The sequence below is a fragment of the Ambystoma mexicanum genome, chromosome 3q (assembly GCF_040938575.1).
Source record: "Ambystoma mexicanum isolate Mex_15411 chromosome 3q, UKY_AmexF1_1, whole genome shotgun sequence".
Lineage (NCBI taxonomy): Eukaryota > Metazoa > Chordata > Amphibia > Caudata > Ambystomatidae > Ambystoma > Ambystoma mexicanum.
The window spans coordinates 1,057,168,751-1,057,183,091 of record NC_090926.1 but is presented as its reverse complement, the minus strand read 5'-3'; the positions used below and the strand labels follow the sequence as shown (position 1 = coordinate 1,057,183,091).

At 43.6% G+C, this 14,341-nt stretch overlaps 1 protein-coding gene across 4 annotated transcripts in view; it reads right to left on the bottom strand.

Moving 5' to 3' along the window:
- Nucleotides 1-14,341, bottom strand: part of TMC6 (transmembrane channel like 6) — a 608,423-nt gene that overhangs the window by 301,997 nt on the left and 292,085 nt on the right. For all 4 annotated transcript variants that reach the window (XM_069655255.1, XM_069655256.1, XM_069655253.1 and 1 more), the window contains exons 4-6: nt 7,608-7,715; nt 5,620-5,778; nt 5,114-5,219 (exon numbers count right to left, since the gene is read on the bottom strand). In XM_069655255.1, coding sequence (XP_069511356.1) covers nt 5,114-5,219; nt 5,620-5,778; nt 7,608-7,715 — 373 coding nt within the window. The remainder of the gene's footprint in view (nt 1-5,113; nt 5,220-5,619; nt 5,779-7,607; nt 7,716-14,341) is intronic.

The window sequence follows — 14,341 nt, the reverse complement described above, 5'->3', positions numbered from 1 at the left end:
GTAATCTATAAGGCAATTTAATTAAACCTTCCTATCACATAACCCTACCTGGATTCAGCCTTATTTCTTTCTGGCGCAGTAATATGGTGCAGTCACAGCAGCTTGTTTTTTGAGTTTAACAAATGGAGTCGAGGAACTCAAAGTCTCCGTTCTATGAAACACCAATGCGACAGCGCAAATTCTTGCAATTAACCAGGTCGCGGAGGCAAAAGTGATATCGACCCAACAGTTCCTTCACATTGGTCTCCTTGAACAAAGGGTCTCTTGCCGTATTGTGCAAGGAGCCTGTAGAGGTAGGAGCCTGTAGAGGTAAGGGAGATTATAGGATTGAAGTCATGCATATTCCACGTTACCCTGTGACAGAATTAGATCTACCCCTGAAGCGCTATCTTGCCTCAAGCGAACAGCCATGTATATAGCTTGAGTTAAAAGGGGAACATAGCTCTGAACATTTTTGCTGCACGTAACCATTTGTTTGAAGTATGCAATATTGTGATGTTACAACTAACACAAACGCAAAATGTTACCTTCACACCCCACTTGTGAGCTCCCCTACTCACACTCAAATGTCATCGAGCGGAGCCCCATACAGGACCAACAGAAAGATTTAAGTTCTAAAACAAAACATACAAGCACCATGAAAACTAGAGGAAGTACACAGATTGGGAGTAGTTAGCAGATCCGAGAGGTGTCCCTGCATATGGTAACATGATGCTCGACAAAAAAAAGCAAAACATGTAGGGCAGTGAGAATATAGTACAGAGAACATAGTACAGATCACCCATGATACCCTTTCCCGCTACTGGCTGCACAACAAGGCAACATGACCAAACTGTATACAAGAGTGGCATTAGCTACATGACTAACTCACATTGGGAGATCAAACGCCCAATGGGGAATACTGTCCCACATTTCAGCATGATGAGCTAGAATGCAGAGATTTCTGTTCACAGAGGTGAAGTGCTGCCATTGAGGATGCGAAGGAGTGAGCCTCAACATTTTGTAAAACTCAATTTTACTGGGCGCACATCGATTCATTTACAACTTTCATGACCTTGAATGGTCTCCTGTAGGAAATCTGAAGGTGTCATCCAGGTGGCCAGTACATGGCCATCGCTCTTGGATCCAGTTCCTGGGGGTGGACCAGTGTGGGATAATCACCTGGATGAGGGGTCTTCAGGGAGTGGAAGTGGGACACCGGACGACGAGACACGGTATGCCCTTCCCTGTAACACATTTCCCCCATCCTACCAGGTAGGATACTAGGAACTCAATCCCTCCCCACTTTCCAACATGAACACCTTCTCATGGACAGCTCACTGTGAGGGAATATGGACTAACACCTGAGTCGTATACCTGACATGTCCCAATACAATGGTCAGGCAATTACTGATCATTATACACACCTGACTTCCATCAGACTTCCCCACACAGATAAAAGGCGGAGCACGAAATCACAATCTGAGCAAGGCAATCCACACGAAGAAGTAGCAGTTCCAAATAGCAGTTTAATAATAGGAGAAAGACGGCAAGCTCATAGAGGGTGCAAGGGGGGAAGTGCCCTTGATCTTTTCAGAGAAAGACTTACTTTCACGAGCCGTTCGAGAATAAGAATCATAAGACCCGGACTCAAAGTGGAAGATACCTGCATTGTGTGTCGGAGGTACCTGGGGCTCTCCCACGGCAATAGCCAAGGCGGGGAGGATTGTTTGCCGCTGTGGTACTGTCCTTAGCTCCTACAACAAAGCAGCGCCAGTAAAGTTAGCCCAGCCGCTGAGTTGGGCTGGCTGATACCAGACCGGTCTGTGTTAAAACCAAGGTTGCAAGCGGCAACATTGTATAGAGAAAACTGAAGAGAACAGTGTGTGGAGCATATGTGCCAAGCCACGTGAATATAATTAAACAGCAGATGAGTGACTGCACTTTTAAAGCCAAGACAGATACCGTAAACAGAGTGGCCCGGTGCCATATGGGTGCTCATCCGAAGGTCTCTGTTAGGTATCCAACTGAAAGGTGGCAAAGGTAAAAAGGAATTGTGAAATCGAAGTGGTCCTGCAATGGGTCAAGCCACACCCTGTGCACATTCAAAGGTCTTCAATGGTTAATGCTAACTGAAATTGGCCCGAAACCGGCTGACGGAGACTAATTGTACTAAGAAGGGGGTCTGAGCCCAGAAAAGGGGGATCCGGAGTGAAGAGTGAATTACCCGAATTGAGTACTTGTAAGAGGAAAATAACTTTGTTTCATAGTATCAAGCCCTCTGCATGAAGAGACTTTGATGGGCAAAGAACTTGTGCACAGAAGGGCCTGTTGCTAAGGATTGAACTGTATCCTTATGCTAAAGCAGCCAGAGATTGTGCTACGCACGAGTGATCCACCTTATCCTGTGCTGAAAACGTGGAGATGGGAGGCCAATGGCCTGAACATCCTGACATATCATTTTTGTGAACACTTCTTTCTTTTTCATAAACACTACCCCACATTATTTGTATTTAGAGGTAAGGAATGGCAATAGCTATTTTAGTATAGGCCTTTTTATTTTGACAAGACACCACTAGGACTGCGTTATTATTATTTCATGGTCATAGCTTGCTCCCATCTATAGATTTAGGATTAGATAGGCGTTTATCATACCCTTGTTGAAGTTCAATAAACACCCTTGAACTGTGGTCACTTGTGTCTGTCTTACTGTTGATACCCTGGCTTCCTTATAGTGTTTGGATTGTTTGTAGTGTGGGAATATGCAGATCCTGGCAGATGGAAATTATAGGTCACTTTTGTCCCTCGCGCCTGAAGGTTTTAGGTTCCTGTCTTGTTAAAAGAGCCATCATCGGCCTTGGCGGGAGGTCTGGAGATGGGAGTCGGTCTGGGGCATCAGTTTGCTTGCTCCACTTGGTAATCTTGAGATGAGACAGGTGCTCCAAGGATTTTGGCGAGAGTTTTTCCCAGGAAGATTTCCATGGGACAATTGCTTGATGATTTGCAAAGGTCAAGTACATGGATATTTTCCTAGCAGCAGTTGTCTGTGTCATGATGTTCGACTTGAAACCAATCGCGATTTCCAAGGGGCAATTGTTTGATGATTTAGGGAAGTCAGGTAAATGGACGCATCTTACTCAGGATAGACAGGACACACTGAAGGGGCTCTGCGGAATCATGTACTCATATACTACGTCCAATTACCTCTTCATTGAGGGGGGACAGGTCTGATCCAGAGAGCTCACCTGGAAACCAAAGGAGCATTAGTCACTGTGACTTGATCACAGTGCTTGAAATATTATGAAATATCCATTACTACACAAGTACCTCTGTGTGTAATGTACTATATGTGTGTATTCCTAGTAATTGCATAGCCATGCATGAAGTACCCAGAGTCAAAACATTTTAAGAGGGTGCTAATGTTTAGATAGCCTTTTATACCATCTTCCCTGTACTCAGATTTACACAAGGATCTTGGTTCTACCTCTATATGTTTTAGAACATAAGTCATATCCACCATGAGTAGTGATACAGGCACCTGCATCAATGGCCTACTACGAGAACTAGCCTTCGAGGCATTTTTCCCCCAAGGCATGGAATTTTAGGATGCACCTCTGACAAAATGTTACCTGAAACTAAAGGTCTGCAGTTTTACAGAAGTTCTGGATGGGGATTCAAATGATTCCTCCTCATTGACTATGCTGGCTATAGCGGATGGTCCAAACATCTGTACAGCCGGAGGTTGCATACACCTACCTTAAATGAAAAGGGTATAATGAAGGGGTCACCCGGGTGCACAACTGTGACCCCATGCAACCTTCTGAGATTGCTATGCCATCATGTGTGCCGTAGAATCGCGTTCAGCTGCCAGCGCAAACAGAAAGTAAATACCCATTATTTAACATCCCCATCTGCTCTCTGTGTAGTGTTCACATGCCCCATCTGCTCTCTGCGTAGTGTTCATACGCTTGGTCGTCTTCCCCTCCCCAACGCTCCAAACACTCACACTGGTTTCACCAAGTGTTGGATGTGGCGCCAGGGATGTAAACTGATGTCCAACCTCCTTGGGATTATTGGACATGGAGGGGCAGCAGATCATGGGCAATTATTTATTTGAATTTTTATATACCGCGCCACACGCTCGCAGACATCAGGGCGCACACAAAACAGAAATAAGACAGACTTGGTTGGATAACATAAAGGGTCAGATCAGGATTACATCTGTCTGTCGCAACATACATAAGAGGTCAGCCGTGTACTCAATCAGGCGGACGGTTAAAGAGCAGGGTCTTCAGCACTTTTTTTAAATCAATGGTCGAGTTGGTAGTTCTGAGGGTTATTGGGAGTGAGTTCCAAGCAGTAGGACCTAGCACATCAAAGCTAAGGCCGCGCACATTGGCCAGCTTGAAACGGGGTTGTACAAGCCTAAGTTGAGTCTGGGATCTGAGGGTGCACGCATGAGTGTAGTGCTGAAGACGAGCAGAGAGATATTTGGGGGCCATGTTTAGAATGCAAAGTGAGAAGCTTATGAATCACTCTGTGCTTGACGGGAAGCCAGTGCAGGTCCCGTCTTGCAGCTGTGACATGAGCACGGTGGGAGGAAGCAGAATTGTTCTCTTCCTAGTCCCAAAATGTACTCAAAACTGTCTGAAGCATCCAACCCGTCTGGTGCACCAGTGTGAAGTAAGAGAAGGAGTCCAGAAGACCAGAAGGGAGCCACACAGCAATAACACAGGAAGAGCCTTGCCACATTAGGCAGTATCAATGTTCTAAGAGAAGCCCACATGGAATAGTGCAAGGAACAGTTCCTTGGCATATTAATCCACACTAGAATTCTAATGGCAGACTTTGAAAAGTATAAGCAGGTCCCCAATATTACAAGCAGGACCCAGGCATTGGCAGCATCGCAATACTATTGGTAGCACCAATGGATTTTTTAATTACATGCCTTCAGGACACCCTACAATATTTTGTTACATTTCAATGATGATATAATGTATTTGCAAAGACTACTTGGCAAGCGCTGGCTGGCATTGGTTTCATACATATATTCATGGGAGGGAACCTCACTCACTCAGTGGCAGGTCACAGATCCTATAAATGGGGCTGTGGGTGATGATGTTAATGTACCTACCTTAGCTCTCGTTTCACAGCCAGACTCAGGGGCATGCTCTGAAGCATGCGATCCCTCTGGCCTGCAGACAGACTCTGCAGCTCCATCACTAGAAGGCTGCGCTTCTCTAAGGTTAAAGGAGGAGAGAACAACATCATGAATGCATGGTAACATGTGGAAAGCACCCATCCCCCGGACCTATACCCCGCCTCCTCACCCACCTAGGTGCAGCTTATACCCACCATGCTCATATGGTACACTCAGTCAGTGCTATCACAACACAGCCCATTTAATCCCAATCCTTCCCATCTTTTCAATGCAGAGTCCACAGGTGTTGCATAATGCACACTGGCTCAACAGAACAGAATCACTCCAACCTCCACACACCAACTCATGCAGGACACGTTTCACACCAGCTCTCACACAACGGGCTAAATGCAGAAGCCCATCCTCATCCTCATCTTCGTCTCATGACCTTGCGGGCCTGATCCACCACACATAGGACCTGTGGTGTTGGGGATACTCACCTGCTTCTTCCTCTAGGTCGGGATCTATCTCCAGGTTGTAGTGACGGATGCTGGGTCGCGCTGAACGTCCACCATCACGTATAGATGGACGGCTCTTTCTGCGGCGCAACTGCATCGTGCGGTTGTAGTATTCAGAGATAACAGCACCTCTGCTGCGTCCTGTACAAAACCAAATGTGGCATCATTAGGCCCTTGGCCTAACATTTCCCTTTTACTTATGCCACCTTCTGAGCCCCGCCAACCTATGCCCATCTCTCTGCGCCCCACCCAATCCTTGTCCCGTCCTCCGTAACCCTTAATGATCCCACTAAGGTCTAATAGCCCCTGAATCCCCTTCATCAGAGGTCTCAATCCTTACAATATTCACTGGAGAGTTCCACTCCCTTTGCCCTTCACTTTGAGCCACATCTCAAGCCAGCACCATCCTTGTTCTACTTCCTCAGATACCTAAAACCTCCTCCAAGGCATGCTGAATACTAAAATCCTGCATAGGCCCCACACATCCTTTAACCATCTTCCAGTGGCATATATTATGCTTACACCAACCTCTTGATGTTTAATTTGACCCTGGCGCCCAACACCATCATCTGCAGCCCTTTGCATCCATGCCTCCTGCTCCAGATGTCTCCCTATGCCGTACACTATGATGCTAAGAGGTCCAAAGTCATGTGCGACACCTTCAGCCAGTCCTGGCCTTTTAAGCAACAGTAATTTGCAAGCTCAGACGCAAAGTGTAGTATCCTGGGCCAGGTAATAAGACAAGGAGCAGGAACCAGACTGACCCAGGTAAGTTATAAATAGAAACAGGATGGTTTATTCTTCATAGTTACAGCTTAGCAGTACAGAGGTGGGAGAGAAAGTAACATGCATCCACTCTGGTCCCTATCCTATCTCCAAGTCCTTAACTGACATTCCTAGAACCTCCAGGTGTCCTGGGTTCCACATACCTCACAGAATTGTAACGCACCTCTAACTGCAAACACTGAAGACTCATACACTCTAGTCACTACACAAAGGCACATATCGACTGCTGCAGGGTCCACAGACACATTTGGCAGCTATATTACACCACCCTTTAAAGAGTCCTAATCCCTAAGACATATGCTAGATGGCCAGCTAGCCCTTTAATCTTCCTCCGGAGGACTCCCTCATATTTACACTGTTCTGCAATGGCCAGCCCCAAGCATTACATCATTGTCCTATCGGAGAGTTGTGCAACCTGCAGCCTTCCAGATGGTTTGGCTTAGCACTCACTTGATCCCTCAGCGTTGACTGCTTGTTAGAGGTGATGGATGTTGTAGGCCAAAACATCTGGATCGGCCACAGGTGGACCACCATTGTACTAAGGAATCCCTAGCCCTTAACCCAGACATCATCCTCCAAAGCATCCCTATTAACTAGCCAGTATTACTGTGTACTCCTCCTCCATGCCCAGCCATTTCCTACAACATTTGACTGCCGACCCGCCACATTCCTGTAACAAACCCACAAAGCTTTTTTTCCTGCACCATGATAAACCATCAAGGCCTCAACTGGAGGCCAAAAGCAGCAGGCATGCATGCTCTGCCAGCAGCATGGGCGTGTTCCCCCTCATCCAAGCCACAGATAGGCTGGAAAGACTCGCAGATAGTGTAGGTGCAACTCGCTCAATCACCAACATCATGGTGGGGCCTCTCTCCACTGCCATTCCTTTTTTTAAAGATTTGTGTTAGAACCAATATAACAACAGTCGTGGCCTCTTGGCACTGAAGAGCCCACAAAAAAACTTCCAGACCTCCCAACTTCTTAACAACTTCTACTGAGGGAAGAGATAGATGTGTCTTTAAATATCTCCTGAAAAATTGATTATCTTAGGTGGCCCTCAAATTGCGCAGAAGCAAGTTCCATACTTCAGCTGCATAACACAGAGAAAGAAAGGCCTCGTTATTGGCACCTTCTAGATTTTGTGAGTGAAAGCAGTAGGTAGTTTGTCTGCGCCTCTCACTCACCGATTGTGCGGCTGGGCATGCTGGCAAGGATTCGCAATGTGGCAGAGGAATAATCTGTCGATTCATTCAGCTCCCCTAGTACGCTGACATCCTGGTGTCTTTCTTCTCCTGCAAGTGTGAGGGACAAGCAGTTCAAAGTCTAGAACCAGCTCAGAATGACTGAAATGCAATACAGATTTCTATATTTTTAACATGAAGAATAAATGCCTTGAAAACTGGGGAAAAATTATCCTGAGCGCACTGATGAGGTTCTAATTCTTAATGATCTGCGCAATAGAACATACACTGACACAGGTCTTGCAGAGAGTGAGGTACAACAAAGGTTTTGTCAGCGGGCACTAATAGGGAGTCAGGGGTATTGATTAACAGAATTAAGCAGAGATTTGTCCTCCTTACCGGTCCGTCCCCACTGGCCATTGCCAGTGATCATAGCCAGAGGCCTCTATGCGATAATGGCTAAATGTGCAGAAAAGGGATGTGTGAAGATGAATTTCCAAAATCAGCGCTGGTGGCAGGATTTTGGAGGTCACCCTATTTTAGTAAACGGGGAACACACTGAGAGGTTATCCAAACCCAATGAAGGTTAGGTAGCAGAGTGGCAAGGCTTAGTCTCAGGAAGGTTGCAAGAGTGGTCTAGGTCTACAATGAGTTCGCGCAGAGCAACGCCATTTTTTTATTTAGTTTAATACATTTTTATTAAGGTTCATGATCACATGCAAACATGATAAATACATTGCAGAAGTATATGTAACATGCATTACTATGAAAGAGAAAGTTCAAAACAAAATCTTTCAATGCAATGTCAGAGGTTAAGTTAACATATTTGCATACAATGAGAATTCAGTATACGTAATGTAACTAATGAGTAAACCATTGAGCAACACATAAATGAGGCCTCAAATGTATGCAAAAGAAAGTATATAAACCTTAACCGGTATGCATACCTATAGAATAGATGGGCAGTATCTACTGCAATAAAGAATAAATATAATGGACAAACAGGGCAACGACGAACAGAAGAAGAGGCAAACATGATAGATCATGAGGAGGAGGGGAAAGGGTGAGGTATGCATTATGTTGAAGAGTCATGAAGTGCAATATACCACAACTAGATTTAGAAGGATGTAAAATTGTCATAAGATATTCACTAGCCGCATGAAGACATGTTATGAAAGGTTAAATAATTAGTGAGGAGAGACCATTTGATATCATGTTTAGCTGATACATTTGGACGATTAGCCATACACTGTTCAAGTCTCTATACATGACATATATTATTCCACCAAACATTTACAGTGATATTTTGAAATTGTTTCCAATTTGCTGTAATTAATTTAATAGTGATAGCAATACAGAGATCAAAAAGAATAAATGACAAATCACATCTCAATTAAGTACAATGCTACTAAGTAGAATATTTGTGAAGGATAGTGGAAGATTAATTTTAAAAAGAAGTGTTTCCAAACATCAATCCAGAACCCTTGACTATAGGAACATTCATAAAACATGTTTGAGAGAACCTGGATTGTTCTTACAGTACTAACAGTTCCCATCAAATTCTGGTTTATGTAATTTCATTGGGCTTATTTATGCTCTATGAAGAAAGAAAGAGGCTTTGAGTGATATTGGCCAAGGTATACATGTTTCACTTCAGACCATAACCACTGTCATGTTTTTTCTTCACAAACCTCTTCGCAGTCAATTTTCCACTAAGACTCAGAAACCCATTTCATGGTCAGTAGTCTAACATCCAATAGCAAATTATAGATTTTTGCAGTCTTGACATTAAATGCTACAGCCAACATTTCAGGTATAATAAGTTAATTATTAGTAAAATTGTCAAATGTGTCTAGGCATGCATTAATTGGGATGTTATAAAATTGAGGTCCGACATCTGTACAGAGAAATTCTTCCTAAAACCACAGAAGTAGCTCATATTGGGGCCATGAAAAATTTGGTGAATATACCCGATGCCTTTCTTTAGCCAAAGTTTCCAATATAAAGTCCTCCCATTAACTGCAATTGATTTATTAAGCCATGAATACAGTGTAAACCACTGCGAAGGAGCACTTTTAAAAGGGAAGAGGAAACTCCTGAGTGCTATTAGACAAAGCATGATAGGGCTAGAAAACCTGAAGGAAACCCGACCAAAAATCTAAATGAGATCACAAACATTAACTGGGGAAGTCATTTCTTTTTCAAAAATAAGCCAAGTAGGGATATCAATATTTACAGAAGCAGAGAACCAAATGCTAGCCTGTTTCAATAAAAACACCCTGCGAAACGACTTAAAGTCCAGAAATTGGACTCTACCATTCCCAAAAGGAGCCTTGAGTTTGCTAATGGTAATCCTCTTATTCTTCCCAGTACCCCACAAGAAGCTGACCAGAATGGAGTTGAAGGACCTTAAACAGGAGGCTGGAAGGGGAATTGAAGCATTTGCAGGTAATGGAGATTAGGAGGCAACATCATTTCCATAGACTTCAGACGACCACAACAGTCATTGCTGTCGGCTGTTTGGAGGCGGACCAAATCATTCTACAGGACTCAGCTGCTGGCAGAGTGCAGCGGTCCGTGTGGGGTCACGGGCTATCTTCTGCCTCCCATCTCCGTTCCTGAGGAGTCAAGTAAAATCAAAAAGTGACTGCTTGCGGAGGTAAGGTAAGGCAGGGGTTGCTATGTTTGGAAGCCCTCACTTTTTCAACCAAGAATTCACAATATCAACTGAGCACTGGGACTTCCACTAGTGAAACTGCCTGATTGTGGCTCCTGACTGCCTTGAGAGCCTGCAGATGTAATTCTCACTTGACTTCGCGTAGTTTCTACCTTTTTAAAACATGGAAGAGACACTTTTTGTATTTACGGAGCTTTGGGACTTTCACTACAGAAACTGCTCTTTGAGAAACAGTTTTGAGTGCTTGCATTTGTAATTTTTACCTGATTTAACTTAGTTTCAGCCTCCTCAAAACATGAAGTGTTTGTTCCTCCTCTCATGCTGTAAACAAAGGCTACAAGAAACCGCAGGAGTCAGTGCCGAGTCTTCTCTAGACTACGAGAGACGCTTTGGTGTTTTATTTACGTATTTATTTATTTATTTATTTATTGCCTGCTTGCCGAGTCCTCCCTCCTGCTCTATCAAAAGAGGAGGGTTTTAAAAGATAAGAAGACCGGCTACCGGCAGAATGACTTCCCGTGGCTGACCCGGGGCTCGACTACTCGACTGCACCAGCTACGTTTTCTTACAGGGAGCAATAACATCGCACTCCTTCCATCTGCGGGTCTTTCCACTGCTTTGGATCATGGCCGCTGCAGCAGGTCTGGTAACCTGCCAGCGTCAGAAAACTCAGTCTGCTAGAGACTTACCTTCTCTTTCCGCTGCTGAAGCGCTGCAGATAACAGACCTGCCGCTCGACCGATTCAAACAAATATGCTTGCCTCCCAAGGTGAAGAAGCGAGACTGTGAATCCCTGCAACAGGTGAGTGAAAGCCTCCATGGCACGGATGGATGTTTGTTGGATGATACCATGGGGAAGGCTGTAGTCACGCCTCTGCTAAATACTTCTTGTGCATACATCACACCAGCACTTAACCCGTTGATCGCCTCACTTATTCGAGAGAAAATGTGCAGAATGCAGCTAAATTAGCTGAATGAGCTCCTCTCGTGTGGCGACCTCCACAATAACAAATACAAAGAACCTATAACAGAGTTTTGCAAAACAAACCAAGTGCAATCTTCCAACCATTGTGACCAAGATTCCAGCCTGGCTCCCGCTGCCGATCTATCTATGACATCGCGAACACAAAAGAAAAAAGCCCTTATGGCAAAAAATGTGGAAAAAACAGTATTGCTATGACATCAAGACTGAGCCCCCTTCACCAGTAATGTGGCATTCCACTAACACTCGGTCTGCGCACCTTTCGCTAGACATTACAAAAATTGAAAATCTCATGAGCAACCACGAAAAAAAGGCACACAGTGTTTGGTAACTATATCAACCCAATAACTGCTGAAACCCTAACCACCTCGACACCGCTAATGCCTGTCTTGAACCCAACTCGCCAACAAATCTCCGGCCTGGGAGGCCAGTCACAAAGACCAAAAAAGGATAAAGATGAGAATTGGGATCCACAGAGAGCAGCAAGAAAAGCACAAGAGGAGGTTCTACCCACTAAGTGTCAATGCAATCCACTGAGAGGACATCAAAAAGAAACTAATATGTTAGATATGCAGAATCTGCTACTAGCAGTCTCAACACAAGCCATGATTTATTTTATTAAATTACAAGAATCCAGTGTGGAGGCAATAAAAGACCAGGCGACCCTGCTAGCCCTTATACACTCAAAGCAGATTCATCTGGAAGCCTTCTTGAATACCATTCATAACCGACTTAATGTAGAGGCAAAGTCAACCCTTCAATGGCAGTCCAGACTATTTGGGATTGCCAGAAATGACCGCGATGGGAATACGCATATGACAACTGCAATGATGGCAATGCTGGCTGCGACTCACCCGATAAGTGATAGAACAAAGTCCATGACGGAACCTCCACTATTCCAAAAGTAAAACCACATATAAAGATACTTGCAAAATAACCCTCATCAAACCACTGATGAGAACAGATCAAATGAGGGACAAAGTGTTAACAAACATATTGGAGCAAATAGCGGCCATAAGCCTAATACTGGTGATCTGCCCCATCCCCTTCCTATATATCGGGACAACATACGACATTGTTTGAAAATGCGGCGTATCAAACGACTCAGAGCTCAACTACCATGAAGCTAGCCAATTCGCTTTTGCCAGCAAATGGAACGGAAGCATTTGCGATATTTACTCAGAGGTCTACCTAAAACATTCAAAAATCAAGCCAACAAGTGACAAGGAGAACGAAGAAAAATAAGAAAAATGGTTCCAGAGCCTTTTTAAAGAAACCTTTCAACACTGGTGCGTGTTAAGGACAAGGAACAACCCAAGCTTTCTATATCCAACGCAACAAGTCAAAAAACAATTACTCATCTTCCTGTGACAAATCAGAAACACCCGAGTGATTTTGTTCAAGCACAGCTTATAGATGAACAACACCAACAAGATATACTGATGAACTTATAGTCCATATGGATTACGAACAGCCCGCAAGAACCGACCAAACAATAACAGATGATGACCGCTCATTGATTATCCTAGATCAATATGAAGGATATACTGTTCAACTTCAGTCCAGAGATCTGACTTGCAAAGACATTTCTGATAATAATCTTGATATCACCATCTGGGAACACTCAACAGTGATTGATCTTAGATTCGACTACGACGAACCATCAATACAAGGCACTCGAGTCATCACAAGAGGACAGAGTAGGGACAAATGACTCTAATCTAGATACATGTGATATGGAACTAAAACTACCAACTTTTCTTGACCCGTGGGCACTGACGAGAGTACAAACTGAAAATAGAAAGATTGGAAACTAAAAATGACACACTCATCTTAAACAGAACTAACATCCTTCGTCTTCTACATGCAGTGCCGTTGTTTCAATCTATAAGGTCAGAAGATATAAAATAGGTGCAATTTATCTACGATTCGTTCACAGATGAAGTATGGATAGAATTTAATTCCATAGATGATATGAATAAAGTGCTCGATATGGAACCCCAATTCCAACAATTAGGCTTCGGTTGCACAACCAGTGGACACAAGGAGGACGATGTGGGTAGACAAAAACACCAAAGGATAAAAAAAGAAAATGAGCTTGACTACACCAGACATGAAACTCTCCAACAGCTCACTAAGGTTACCAATGACATGATTACGAAGACAGAGTATACTTCATATAGGGGCAATAGAAGTATCCCATACTCAAATTATACCATGCATTTTATCTGGAGAGACTTAGAGTTCAAACACCTCAATGTACTCAACTAGGAAATGGCAAAGATAACAACTATTAACATAAGAAAAGTATACTCTACCGCTATGCTCTTGTAATACAAGAGGATTTACCCACCTCTACCATACAAATACCAACGAGCTATACAAATTTCAGTTTATTTGTCTACAGGAAACATGGATCACTGAGCAACCGATATGTGATGGATTTCTGACTTATATGAATACAGCGATTCAGCATAACAGGGATGTCCATCAATGGGCCAGTTAACCCTGATCAGAAATGACACTAAGATGGAATTGGAGTCCTTTAACTTAAACCCTAATAGCGCAATTGACCATATGCGAACACCCTCTGGATTCCCAGCGCAATCATCACAAAACTGGACTAGTGCAGATCAAAGGAACACTAGGCTTAATGAACTTATATTGGAACCTGTTTGTAATCAGTGACGAAAAGTTCATGGACTCTGTTTTCAAAGCCATTGATTCGGCAATAGCCAAATTTCACTATATTCAATTTATAGTGTGTGGAGACCTTAATATTCACTTGTTTACAACTACCAGAGTGATAATACCCCAAGAATAACTTCCACCGAAGATCCAACATTGGATTAAAGAAATTAAGATTTGAAACCTGTCTCTCATTAATCTGTCCATCTCTGATGCATCGGCATATAAACCAACTTGGTCCTGTGGTAATTCGACTGCTACGCTTGATTACATCTATACATTGCAAGCAATAAAAGAGAACATTTGTAGCACTGATAATATCAAAACCACAAACCGTGATCACCACATACTTATAAATTGGAATTCCACATGCTTGCACAAAGAAAAAAC